The sequence below is a fragment of the Canis lupus genome, chromosome 2 (genome assembly GCF_003254725.2).
Source record: "Canis lupus dingo isolate Sandy chromosome 2, ASM325472v2, whole genome shotgun sequence".
NCBI classification, from domain to species: Eukaryota; Metazoa; Chordata; class Mammalia; order Carnivora; family Canidae; genus Canis; species Canis lupus.
The window spans coordinates 18,247,358-18,260,495 of record NC_064244.1 but is presented as its reverse complement, the minus strand read 5'-3'; the positions used below and the strand labels follow the sequence as shown (position 1 = coordinate 18,260,495).

The following is a 13,138-nucleotide window of genomic DNA, read 5'->3' as shown; positions in this document are numbered from 1 at the left end:
TGTCAAGGAAATTGAGGAAAGGATTTCTGAAAATCGTAAAAGAAAAAAAAAAAAGAAGGAAAATAATTCCAGGACAATGTTATATGCACCTAGAAATAAAAGAAATGACTGCTCCTTCAAACTACACACATAAGATTACTTTAAATGGGTCATAAACCTAAATGGAAAAGCCAAGACTAACACTTCTAGAAGAGGGGAAAATGGGGTAAACAGGTTTTTTTTTAAAACACACAGAAACATGATCAAAAAACAAAGAAAGATAAATAACTTCTGAATTTTGATGATCATAGTTAAGGAAATGAAAAGACAAATTACAGAACTGTAGAAAATCTTTGTTATATACATTTTTGACAAACAGCTTGAATCCAGAAAACTTAACTCTTACAATGAATTGATATTATAAGCACACCAAATAAGAATTGGGCAAGAAATTTCATCACAGAAGAAGACACCGAAATAGCCAATAAGCACAAGATGCTCAACATTAGCCATCACGGAAATGCAAATTAGAATCATCAGGCACAAAAGAATCACAATAGCACTATATGCTCACTAGAATGGCTAAAACTTTAAAAATTGATAATATCAAGCACCAGTAAGGATGTGAAAAAACTGAAACATTTAAACATTGATTATGGGAGTGTGAAATGGTACAAATACTATGGAAAATAGCATTTTCTCATAAAATTAAAGAAACCTACTATATGACCCAGTAATTCCAATTCTAGGTATTCAACTACAAGAAATGAAAACAAAGGTCCACACAAAAACCTGTACATGAATGTTCACAGTAACTGTTTTATATAGGCAAAAACTGGAAATAACCTAAATGTCTAACATCATGTGAACAGATATATACATTGTAGTACGTAATATTCCACTGTACAGAGTATTACTCAGTAATAATAACAAAGAGCAGACTACTGATATGCACAACAACATGGGTAAATTCAAAAAACATTATGCTAAAACAGAAAGTTACAGCCAGAAAATCTACACTCATGATTTTATTTGTGATATATTAGAAATGGAAAATTTAATCTGTAATGGCAGAAAGCAGATCAGTTGTCTGGGTTTGGGACACGAAGGAACACCACAGGGGATGGATGTTCTAAGTTTTGATCGTGGCGGTTACACACTTGTATATACTAGTCAAAACTCAAACCACATATAAATGAGTGCAATTTATTGTATATAAATTATAGCTTCATGAGAAATTTGTTGTAAAAATTTTTCACAAGAAAATGGGAGAAAAATACAATTTCATATTATTTTAGAGATAACAATGTACACCAGACACCAGTGTTAAATACTTCTGGTAAGTTCATCAATGTACTTTTAACCTTTAATTTTGACAGGCTTGCTAAAATAAGAAGCATTCAATAAGTACTAGCCAGAGATTGCTTCTCTTGTTTTTATTCCTGCTATATATATACATATATATATATATAATCTTATATATATATAGTATACTATATGTACTATAAAAGTAAATTGTTTATTTAATATCAGGACAGAACCATGCATTTAGAAGTCAAACATATTCTTACATTTCAATCCTTTATCGCAAAGACCAAAATACTGACCTCTCTCATTCTCTCAAACTGAAAAGTAAAAATAAGTAACGGCAAAAAAGAGCATGCCCTCTTCTCATAGAATATAAAATTCTAATTCTCTTCTCCTAAACTTTTGCATTTATATATGACTTATCCTCCAATGAAGGCACCAGAAACCAGGATCTTATAGCATTTTTCAATCACATTTTCCTTGTCATATACTTATGAAAACAATAAGCAACATTACTCACTTCAATTGTCTTGGCCAGTAACTGTGTGTGAGGAAAATTATACTTGTATACTTCATTAGCGACAGTGTTTACATCAATGGCAGCCACCACTTGTGCAGGTATACAGCTTTCTGTAATGATAAGTGGAATATATTAAAATGAAGTCCCTAATATCAACTTGGTCACTTTACTGAGAGTCAAAATCCAGAATTTTGTAATACATTTCCTCATCTACCTAGCTAGATCTTTGATTCACAATGGGCAACCAGGTCAGGGAGTTAGGCATGAAGTGGGCTATTTGCATACTTCTGGTTCATCTCTCTAAATAGCATTCTAATGCTAAAAATAAGATTTGAATGTTTCAGTCATTATCTCTTACATTTGCCCTCCTCACTCCATTAAGATACACACTTATGAGTTAAATAGGAAGTTTTCCTAAGGCAAAACAAACCAAAAATAGAAAAAGGAAGTGTATTTTTTAAAAAACTGCATTACTTAGAACTTTTTATGAATTAACCTCCATTTGCTCCTCTCCTGCTAATATTAACACAAAGCTGCTTCCCATTATCACTAAAAATGCTTTTATGCAAGTTTTGGAAGTGTTTTAAGAATAGTTTTATTGAGATATAATTCACAAACTGCAAAATTCACCTGCTTAAGGTTTAGGTAAGTTTTTAACTAAAATGAACAATTAAAAAATAAATAAATAAAATAAAATGAACAATTAATTGGTATCCAAATATAAAAACTACATAAACAAAAAACTAAAAATCTTAACAGACCAGGACAGAATGTGAAGAGAGTAAGGGAAATATTTTTAAGAACATCCCTTCACTGCCCTTCTCTCTTGCTGCTAAATAAAATAATAATAACTTTCAGGGTACCTGGGTGGCTCAGTCAGTAAAGCCTCTGACTTGATTTCAGCTCAGGTCATGATCTCAGGGTTGTGGGATCGAGCCCATGTTGAGCTCTGCACTGGGCATGGAGTCTGCTTAAGATTCTCTCTTAATCGGGGACCTCTGGGTGGCTCAGTGGTTGAGCGTCTGTCTTTGTTTCAGGGCATGATCCCAGAGTGCAGGGATTGAGTCCCGCATCAGGCTCTCTGCATGGAGCCTGCTTCTCCCTCTCCCTGTCTCTGCCTCTCTCTCGCTGTGTCTCATGAATAAATAAATAAATTCTTAAAAAAAAAAAAAAAAGATTCTCTCTTAATCTCTCTCTCTGCTCCTCCTCTCTCCCTTTCCCCGTCTAAAAAAATAATGTTCAAAAAAAAAAAAAAAAATTTAAAAAAAAAAAAAAAAAGGGATCCCTGGGTGGCGCAGCGGTTTGGCGCCTGCCTTTGGCCCAGGGCGCGATTCTGGAGACCCAGGATCGAATCCCACATCGGGCTCCCAGTGCATGGAGCCTGCTTCTCCCTCTGCCTGTGTCTCTGCCTCTCTCTCTCTCTCTGTGACTATCATAAATAAAAAAAAAAAAAAAAAAAAATTTAAAAAAAAAAATAAAAATAAAAATAAAAAAATAATGTTCAAAATGGTTTCAGATTCAGAGTTTTACTGTAGTCTCCAATGGCAATCAAAATTTGAGCTATGTTAAACATGCATAGCTGCTATTATATTTTGCAAGTACCATCCCCTTGCACTTCTTACCCAAACATATACAAAAACAATGATGTATGTACCCTGTCCCAAATCAGAAGAAAAAGTTAAGTTTTAAAAATAATAGTATTTGAGACTCCTTAGGAAAACCACCAGAAAAAAAAAATACAAAATTACATAGTACCTCCAAATAGCTATTTAATAACCACTTGCTATCAATAGATAGCATAGGTAGACCAAATATCAAAAAATGACGAAAGAATTTAGATGTGAAGAGCTAGGGCTCATGTAGCAGGCACTAGAAATAAAAACTCAGATCACAGAAGAAGGGGTAAAGAGAAGGCTCACACACAATCAGAAAATAATGGCGACTATATACTGAGGCCTAAAAGAGATGATGTCTGAGAAAAAGCAAGGGCATAAAAATCTCTAAGTAAATATTTGCTGAATGTCTACTAGGCTCAAGAAATTTGACTTGGACCAATTATCTTCTAGGTACCCGCTGCCTTGCTATCTTAGGTCACTGGGAACTCTGAGGTCCAGTTAGTAGTATCATAGGTAGCTGCCTCCAACTGAGTTTAGGATCAATAACTAGTTAGTTGCCTTAGTATAAACTTATAAATAATACCTTTGTCAAAGGCATCAGAAAAATCTTGAAACATAAATCAAGAAGGCTCTTAAACAAAAAAATTAGTATACAAAGATTATTTTGCAAAACTGTAAACCTGTTATAATTCAGGAATTAAGTAACTACTAAACTTTGTAAGAGAGCTCAGAATTAGATAAACATTGAATCATTTTACTGTTTTTTTTTAATTTTTTTATTTATGATAGTCACACAGAGAGAGAGAGAGAGAGGCAGAGACACAGGCAGAGGAAGAAGCAGGCTCCATGCACCAGGAGCCCGAAGTGGGATTCGATCCTGGGTCTCCAGGATCGCGCCCTGGGCCAAAGGCAGGTGCTAAACCGCTGTGCCACCCAGGATTCCCATTTTACTGTTTTGTTAAACAGGATATCTTGTTATTAGTATGATGAAGCCTGCTTGCATTTCCACTATGTATGCAGCAATATGGAATTGCCTGGAGTTGGTTAATAAGACTTTCTCTTTTCTCAGGCTGACAATACATAGTGACGTGCCAAATCTGTGCCAAAATCAATAATTTACAAGAATTTTATGTTCTTGTATTATGGGCTTGAAAGACATAAAAACTTACAAAAAACAACTGCCAAATAAATGTTTTTATTAATAAATAAATAAAAACATAAAAACTTACAAAAAACAACTGCCAAATAAATGTGACAATCCAAGAACTGATGAACCAAAAATTCTTTCTCAGAAAACAATAGATTTTAAAAGTCAATAAATAAATACACTGTTTTTATGCATTAGTTATAAAATTAAGATCCACTGTATGGGAGATCCCTGGGTGGCGCAGCGGTTTGGCGCCTGCCTTTGGCCCAGGGCGTGATCCTGGAGACCTGGGATTGAGTCCTGTGTCGGGCTCCCTGAGTGGAGCCTGCTTCTCCCTCTGCCTGTGTCTCTGCCTCTCTCTCTCTCTTTCTCTCTATGTCTATCATGAATAAATTTAAAAAAAAAAAAAAAGATCCACCATATGACCTAAAAAAAGGGTTGTGTTTTTTTTGTGTGTGTGTGTGATGAGAAATGATTGTACTAAGATATTTCTGACAATAATTCAATCTGCCTTTTCAAAACAGAATTGTTCTGGTATATAGATGTGTTTCTAAGGAAAAAGTTAGATTTATAAATAACGATTAAAGCAAACCTTGTACGTAGATGATGAATCACTCAATTCTACTCCAGAAACCAATATTGCACTGTATGTTAATTGCCTAAAATTTAAATTAAATAAATAAATAAGCAAAACTGTCAATTCTGTCAAAATCTGAAACTGAGATCCAAAGACAAGTTGTCTTGATATTTTTACTGTGTATTTCCAATCTAGCCTCCAAAAATCTTTGTCAAGCCACATACACATATTTCAAAAATGTTTAACTAAAAACATCAAAGTCAAAATAACTCAATAGAATTTTGCATAACTGAGCTCTATTACTTAAATCATGCAGGAGGGGGACAGAGAATGGAGAAAAGGGAACCTATCAGGACCTTTTAGTAGTGTGGAGGGTAGGGACGTGTTTTTGGCACTGTGATCTATTGCTTTACCTGGATGTTACTCATGATATTTCAGTTATTACTCTGCATATTTATCAACAGGAAACATGAGTATAAAAGGTGAAACATTCTAGTTAGAGAAATGCATATAAATGATGTTAAAAGATTGTCAGATTGGATCTACAAGGAAAGGACAGGGAGTATCATGATCCTGTTTACATGAGGACTGAATTTAAAAAGGCAGGTTTAGTTATACCAAGAGAGATATAGCTTCTAGAGAGATGTAACAAATGTCACTGACAATACATGCATAATTCCTGCTCTCATGTATGTTTCTTATGGAAGTTGGCAAGAATCAAACACACACCCACCATTTTTGAATAGCAATAATTTTCCCTCTTTTTCTGACCACTCTTTCTGGAAAAGTTGTACGGAAGAACCTCTGTTCAGTAATAATGAAGTTACAAGTTTATACTTTTACCTGCCTTTCCTAACCATATAAATCAGAAAACTTAATTGCAGTTATTAAGGTAGGAGAAATTCAATTTTAAAAAAATGTAAATATAAAATTCACCAGCCCACTTTGAAATAAGGAAAATAGCTTATTTTTTTCTTCCTTTCCTTCTTTGTCATTTATTTCCTGACTTGTGTCTCATACAGGTGAGTAATTACTTGGTTCAGCTCATTATATCACACCTGAGACACTTAATCAGGTATGTTAACACTGACATCTAGTTGTGAAATGGAAGATCAGTGCAACATATCCCATGCCTATTTCCTTTTATTCAAAATAATAGCTTAAGAATAAAAGCACCAAGCAGAAACAGATCTGAAGGGATTCTGAATTTAAAATGATTGCTAAATGTTTTATCACTATTGGCCAAGTATATTTCTTATTTCTTTTTAAAGATTCCTGCTTTTGGAAACTTGCAAATAAATTCTCTTAATTAAATAAAATTTAAAATAACTTTCAAATGTTTTACAAAATTCACCCAGTTTCCTTAGAAAATTTCTATAGAGGTTTAGCTAACAGTAAACAACAACAAAAAACTTACTTTGGGTCAAGATATATACTAGATCATCGCTGTTAAGATCTAACTAAAGACAAGAGCCTGTGAACCAGAGAGTGGACAGGAACTGCTTGAGATTTCTGTGCAGACCAGAGCTGGGAAGTGGAATAGGAGAAAAACATGCCAAATTAATGTTTAAAAAGGAGCACACTGAATTTATGTGGAAAGGAAAATAAAGATGCCATGCCAGATAACACAATGCAATTTGAAGAGGAGGCAATGCATTTTGAGGAGGACCTTATAAAAGAACAAAGGTATAAGAGAGAAGAACACGATGGTTTGTACTTTCTGGCCTTTCTAGAACATTGGTTTGTTTCCATTATTGGTTTCTACTATTGAAAAATAAAGGTAATGGCTGGCACTTGAGTCACTGTGTTAGTTGGTCCATGAAGAGAAGGGCCACTTTACAGTGCTAGTGAAGCAAGGAAGTGGAAAGCATTGAGGTCTTAAAGGACTTCACAGAGTCACTGTATGACCCCTGGACTCTCACATCTAAGCTTGCTTTTTTTTTTTTTTTTTTTTTAAGATCTATTTATTTATTTATTTAAGAAAAGAGAGAGAGATGGAGAGGGAGAGGATCTCAAGCAGACTTCTTGCAGAGCACGAAGCCCTACACAGGGCTTGATCTCACAACTCATCTCAGGTCATGACCTGAGCCAAAATCAAGAGTCAGACGCTTCACCCACTGAGCCCTCAGGAACCTCTAGACTTACTTTATGTGAGAAAGAAACAAACGTCTACCTCCTTTTAGTCACTATTATTTAAGATGTCTCTATAACCTAATGTTAACAGACACATGAACCTAATCCTAATAGTACCTCGGTTGTTTACATGGTGCGTGTGTGTCTCTGTGTGTCTCTGTGTGTGGTTGAGAAGAGAATTTTAGGTTCAATTTCTGTTTAGACCAGATCAATGTAATTCAAAAAATATCTAGTGAGTAATGTGTGCCAAGCATTTTGCTAGACCCACAGGGATGGATGTATAAAGTTTATATTTATGGAACTGAGGGGAGTTTTAAAATTAAAGCAATATTGTTTTTCTCTGAGGTAAAAGAATTCCTCCTTTAATATAAAAAGTGATTTCCCCCCAAATTTTCCTTATGAGGTGCATTTCTACCAAGCAAATACTTTATTCATTATTTGTAAATTTTTATTATTGAAGTATAGTTGACATACAATATTAGCTTCAGATGCATAACATCGTGATTCGACAACTGTACATTACTCGATGCTCACCACAAATATAGTTGCCATTTGTCACCATATAATATTATTTCTTCATTATTTTTTTTTTCTTCATTATTTTTTAAAAGTCACATCTATGTTCCCCTGAGGACAAAACTCTGGAGACTTGATTTAAGAGAATATAAAAAATTTAGAAAACTAAGCAAAATCATATATTTAATAAACAACTCAAAAATCTAATAGGAACAACATTAATTGGAATACCAGTACTAATAAAATCACTATGGTACACTCAAAATCTCAAAAGCAAAACCACTGAAACTCTGGAAACAATGATAATCTGCCTCACATATTTCCTAACCCCAGTAATCTCTTCCTACATATTTTTGCATGGCAAGACTTCCTCAGATGATTTATTGTAATACTGATTAGAAGGTGACATTAAACTACCACTAAGGAAGCTCTGGTTCCTTTGGAATGATGGCTGGAGTGTTACCCAACAGCCTCTGTGGCTCTTGACATAAAACAAAGGTCAAACTATAAATATTGATAATGATTACTAAAGAAAAGACAAAACCTTAACTTCTCAGGCTTTCATGCAACAGATCTTCTAATGATTACTAAGTGTTCATAAGCCCTTTTTATAAAAGATGTGTGGTATTTTAAAGATTTACTATCCTAAGATAAAGAAATGTCTCCTTCCATCAATTTTTGATAAGTTGTAAGACTTGCAAAATGGTATTATATTGCTTATTTTTAGATTCTATTTTAAAGGAAAAACCTTTATTTGTTTTTGTTCGTTACAGAAATGTCTGTATTTTAAAAACTTTATCAAGAGATGGCCAGTTTTCAATGGACATGTTTATTTATAAACTACACATATCGATATATGTAACCCAATTTTTTAAAAAAGCATTATAGCATCAAATGCTATTTTTCTGAACTCACATCAGTAAATTTGTACTTATGGGGTTTCCCAAGATTCTTCCTAGATTCTAATGAAATCATTCTACAGCTTCCTAGTCATCTGGTAGCTCATCATGTCTTCCCAATAAAATCCTATGTCTATGTCTCTGCCTCTCTCGCTCTCTGTGCATCTCTCATGAATAAATAAAATCTTTTTTAAAAAATCACTCTTCAAAATTAAAATTCTATGCACAATAAAAATAACTTATTTAAAAAAAAAAAAAGCCTATCCTACCCTGTTCAACCTCTGACACCATCTCTTTCATCCTAGATCATTCTTGTTAGTCCCTGAGAAATTACTCAGTTTTTTTTTTTTTAAAGATTTTATTTATTTATTCGTGACAGACAGAGAGAGAGGGAGAGTAAGGCAGAGACACAGGCAGAGGGAGAAGCAGGCTCCATGCAGGTAGCCCGACGTGGGACTCGATCCCGGGTCCCCAGGATCACACCCTGGGCTGAAGGTGGCACCAAACCACTGAGCCACCATGGCTGCCCCAGAACTTACTCAGTTTAGCCGTGACTCCTCTAGGTGGCTTTCACTGAGCCCGCTGGACTGAAATGGGGGCTGGTCTCTCAGGCTGTCATCATGCGGGGTAGTTCACTCTATCACCACATTTATCCCAGGACACTGCCTCTCTCACTAGAGTACATGAGCTGATAGAGCCCAGGCCATGGCTTGTACATAGAGTACTCCCAGCAGTCAGACATTGCCATAACTGTTACCTATTTGGCCTCCAATAAACATCTTCTGACTTGGACTCACAAGAAAATGGGTGAATTTGATCTGTGAAACTAACTCCTGATTATTGTTCATTACTCTCTTCAATATTCTGTTCCTCAGTTAAAAAGTCTTTAATAATCCTGTATTTATGTTTATTAATGCCTAAAAGACCAATTTTAAGTAGATTGACATTTAGGTCAAATGTTTACCTTGGAAACAATGAAGTTTCCAGATGGCCTACAAAATTCTATTTATCTTACAAATAAGTTAATTAATAACACTAATAGTGCTACTGTCAGAGAATTGTAAATATTTATTAGAATACCTATCATGTATTGGGCATTCTGCTGGGTACCGAGAATACATGATGAGTAGACATCTGTGTTGTGCTTTACCAGCAGCCAGTACCCTTCTCTAGTAATAGTCTCAGATTTCCTTTTGGGAATCTTACCTCACTCACTTTCTGTCAAATGGCCTCAACCCTCTACCCCTAGTTTCACTGAAAGCATGTGTCAGTCCTTGACCCAAGAAGACTCCAGAATGATTTCTGGGAGCAAACAACTCAAAATAAGCCAATGAGGCACAATAAGAAAGTACACCTGACTTTTTCTTAGGCAATGAGGAAGAGATGCTCGATCTTTCCTCCTGAGTTTAACCATGGCGGGGGATATAAGTTCAGTGGCTACTACAGCCTTCTGGATGCAGTAGGGGAGAGTGTGTATAAAAATGCACCCACGGGGTGCCTGGGTGGCTCAGGGGGTTAAGTGTCTGCCTTCAGCTCAGTCATGATCCTGGGTCCTGGGATGGAGTCCTTGGGGTCCAGCTCCCCTCTCAGCAGGGAGTCTGCTTCTCTCTTTCTCCTCCTACCACCCCATGCTGGTTCTCTCTCAAATAAATAAATACAATATATTTTTTAAAAATGTACCCAATCCAGAAGAACAAACCTGAGACAGATACACAGAGAAAGAAAACTGGTTCCCAGTAACACAATTCGAACCCTTTTAAGCTGTACCCCAAACCAAGCCTAGATTCGATTGTAGTCATTACATGAGTATTTACAACTTTTATGTAAACCAGTTTGGATTGTTTTCTGTAACTTGGAAATAATAGTTCTATTAAGCATTTAAGAGAATACACACTTAAATATCACTTGTCACTATGAAGAAATGCATTTCAGATTCCAACTTGGCAAGCAAAACAACATGAATACCAAAAGCCTTTTGAATAAGAAACTAATTAACTATAAACCTACAAAAAACACTTCTCTTGATCAAACACTCTCTAAGTGTCCTAAATTGAGGCAATATTTGCAGAAGTCTCAATTTGGGGGGCAAGGACTTCATTATAGGGCTACTTAATTACCTTATCCTATACATGTATTCTAAATATTACAACAAATATGTAGACAGCCATATGTAAGCTGTATCCTCAATGTCTTTTAAGGAGTATATAGTATTTTCAGTTGAACAGTCTTATCAATTTTAAAAAAAACAAACTCAAGTTCTAAAAGTAAAAACAGTTAAAATAGAAATTTCAATTACAGGCAATTCAAAATAAAGAATTTTAGATAATCAATTAACATAAAATGATGCTGTACCTCACCAATAATGACAAATCCACATTAATCAGTTTTACTTGTCAGACTAGGAAAGGTTTTTAAGAGGAACATTGTCCAGTATGAGCAAGTGTTTGCAAAACTGTGCCCTTTTTCATGTTGGCTGTAGTGTACATGGATTTAACTCTTCTACCATTAATCCTAGCTTTTCCACTTGTGACAATTTATGCTAAGGAAATATTTGGACAATATCAGTGTTTAAGACTGCCATATTAAAAATGATACCCATTTACACTGATGTGGAGTGATAAAGATTTTTTAAGTACAAAAAAAGTCACTATGTATCCTGTTTGGTAATAATCCTAGTTTTGTATAGTGTATGTGTATGTACCCATATTAAGAAAACAACAACAACAAATGTCAACAGGGACTATCTCTTGGTGGTAGAGGGAATTTGGGGGTAATATTTTTCTTCCTTTAAACTTTTTTGGATTATTTGGTCTTTTTCTTAACAATAAGAACGGAATGCTTTTAAAATCAGTGAAAAGCAAACAAACATGAAACTATTTTTATCTTGGAACAAAGGAATTCAATATTTCTTTTGGTTGTGACCCTGAGAAATCACAAAAGGAAAATATCAAGGACAGATAAGAAAGGTTTGGATACATTCTCAAAACACTCCCATTAGATTGTAAGACCACACACATATACACACACAGAACAGTAAACATAACTCAATGCGTTATTTTATCCCACCAATTCAACAACAGTCAAAAGAATAAAAAACAAGAACCAAACTACACTGCCATAGTTCTTTAGAGATCAACAAGTATAGCATATGACCAAAAATGTAATGAATTGGAAGCTACCTATTTAGCTAAGTATTTACATACTTAGAATGCAAAGGATATAAATCGTCTTCTCCATTTTTTCCCATGACATTTAAGACCTTCCCCTTAATCTCTTAAAGGCACTGCCATGATTAAAAATGTTTATTTAAACGGTTTAAAAAAGAAACAATATAAACACCTGTGATCCAGGCTATTACAACAAAGATTTTGTTTTACATAAATTTGCTTTGAATGAACATATATGAATGGCTCATCACTATAAATGTCAAAACATTTTTTTGTTGGTATTTTCTTACAATTTAAAAGATGATCATTCCTTTTTTTTAAAAGATGGATCATTTCTGATATACTCATGGAATTCAAAGAAATGATATAAGCATTAGTACTCTGTATCTAATCAACTATGAATAAAAGAAGACTTGTAAAAATATAATTATATTATCATAAAGATTCCGAAAATCAAACTAAAAATTCCTCTCTAAATTTGTCTTGCCATTCTGAGTTCCTTCCTTTATATATAATAAACCTTCCTTAAAGCTTATTCTTTTCATCATTATTGACTTCATAAAGTTTTAAACCCTATCCTGAATTTCTGCTACAGGCACCTCTAAAAGAATTAAGTTTAGAGGCGCCTGGTGGCTCGGTCAGTTAAGCATCTGGCTCAGATCATGATCTCAGGGTCCTGGGATCAGGCTCCCTGCTTAGCGGAGAGTTTGCTTCTCTCTCCCTCTGCCCCTCTCCCTGCTTGTGCTCACTCACATTTTCTCTCTCACTCACATTCTCTCTCAAAAAAATAAAATCTTAAAAAAAAATAATTAAGTTTACAATTTTGCACTGAACCAGAAAGTAGAATCTGTTCTGAGACCTCAGAGGAAAAAGCACTCAATTATTTCATTCTTCATTTTCTCTTTTGAGTCTCCACCTGACTGTACATTTCTCTGCAAACCTTTTTCCATTAAGTCACATGGTATTCAACACATATTAGCTATCATTGTTTTTTTAATCAAGACTATCATAGGCACACCCTACAGAGATTCTTTATTCAGAGAGAGAAGAGTGTGTGTGTGCACTTCACAGATCTTTAGAAAGATTTAGGATATGGATATCTAGCTATCTAGCTCTTTCTCTGCTAGTGTTTAAAGTTTAGCTCTACCATATCCAGCTGTTTGACTTAGGCAAGGTACTTGACTTCACTGAGTTCAGTATCTTTACCCATAAAAATGAGAGAACAGATAATTAAGTACCTACCTATATCATAAGGTTTTCAGAGGATTAAATTTGC

General features: G+C 34.6%; 1 protein-coding gene and 1 long non-coding RNA gene across 6 annotated transcripts in view; one reads left to right on the top strand and one right to left on the bottom strand.

Annotated features, from left to right (window-relative positions):
• The window catches only part of LOC112658817 (uncharacterized), a 113,274-nt gene that overhangs the window by 61,030 nt on the left and 39,106 nt on the right, over positions 1-13,138 (top strand). The window lies entirely within an intron of this gene.
• Positions 1-13,138, bottom strand: part of TRDMT1 (tRNA aspartic acid methyltransferase 1) — a 61,434-nt gene that overhangs the window by 28,277 nt on the left and 20,019 nt on the right. For 4 of the 5 annotated variants that reach the window (XR_003136169.3, XM_025445553.3, XM_025445552.3 and 1 more), the window contains one exon: positions 1,808-1,917. The exons of the other annotated variant lie outside the window; for it this stretch is intronic. Coding sequence is in view for 1 of the 4 variants with exons in the window: in XM_025445551.3 (XP_025301336.1) it covers positions 1,808-1,917 (110 nt within the window). In the remaining 3 variants the exon portion in view is untranslated. The remainder of the gene's footprint in view (positions 1-1,807; positions 1,918-13,138) is intronic. 5 annotated transcript variants of the gene reach the window in all.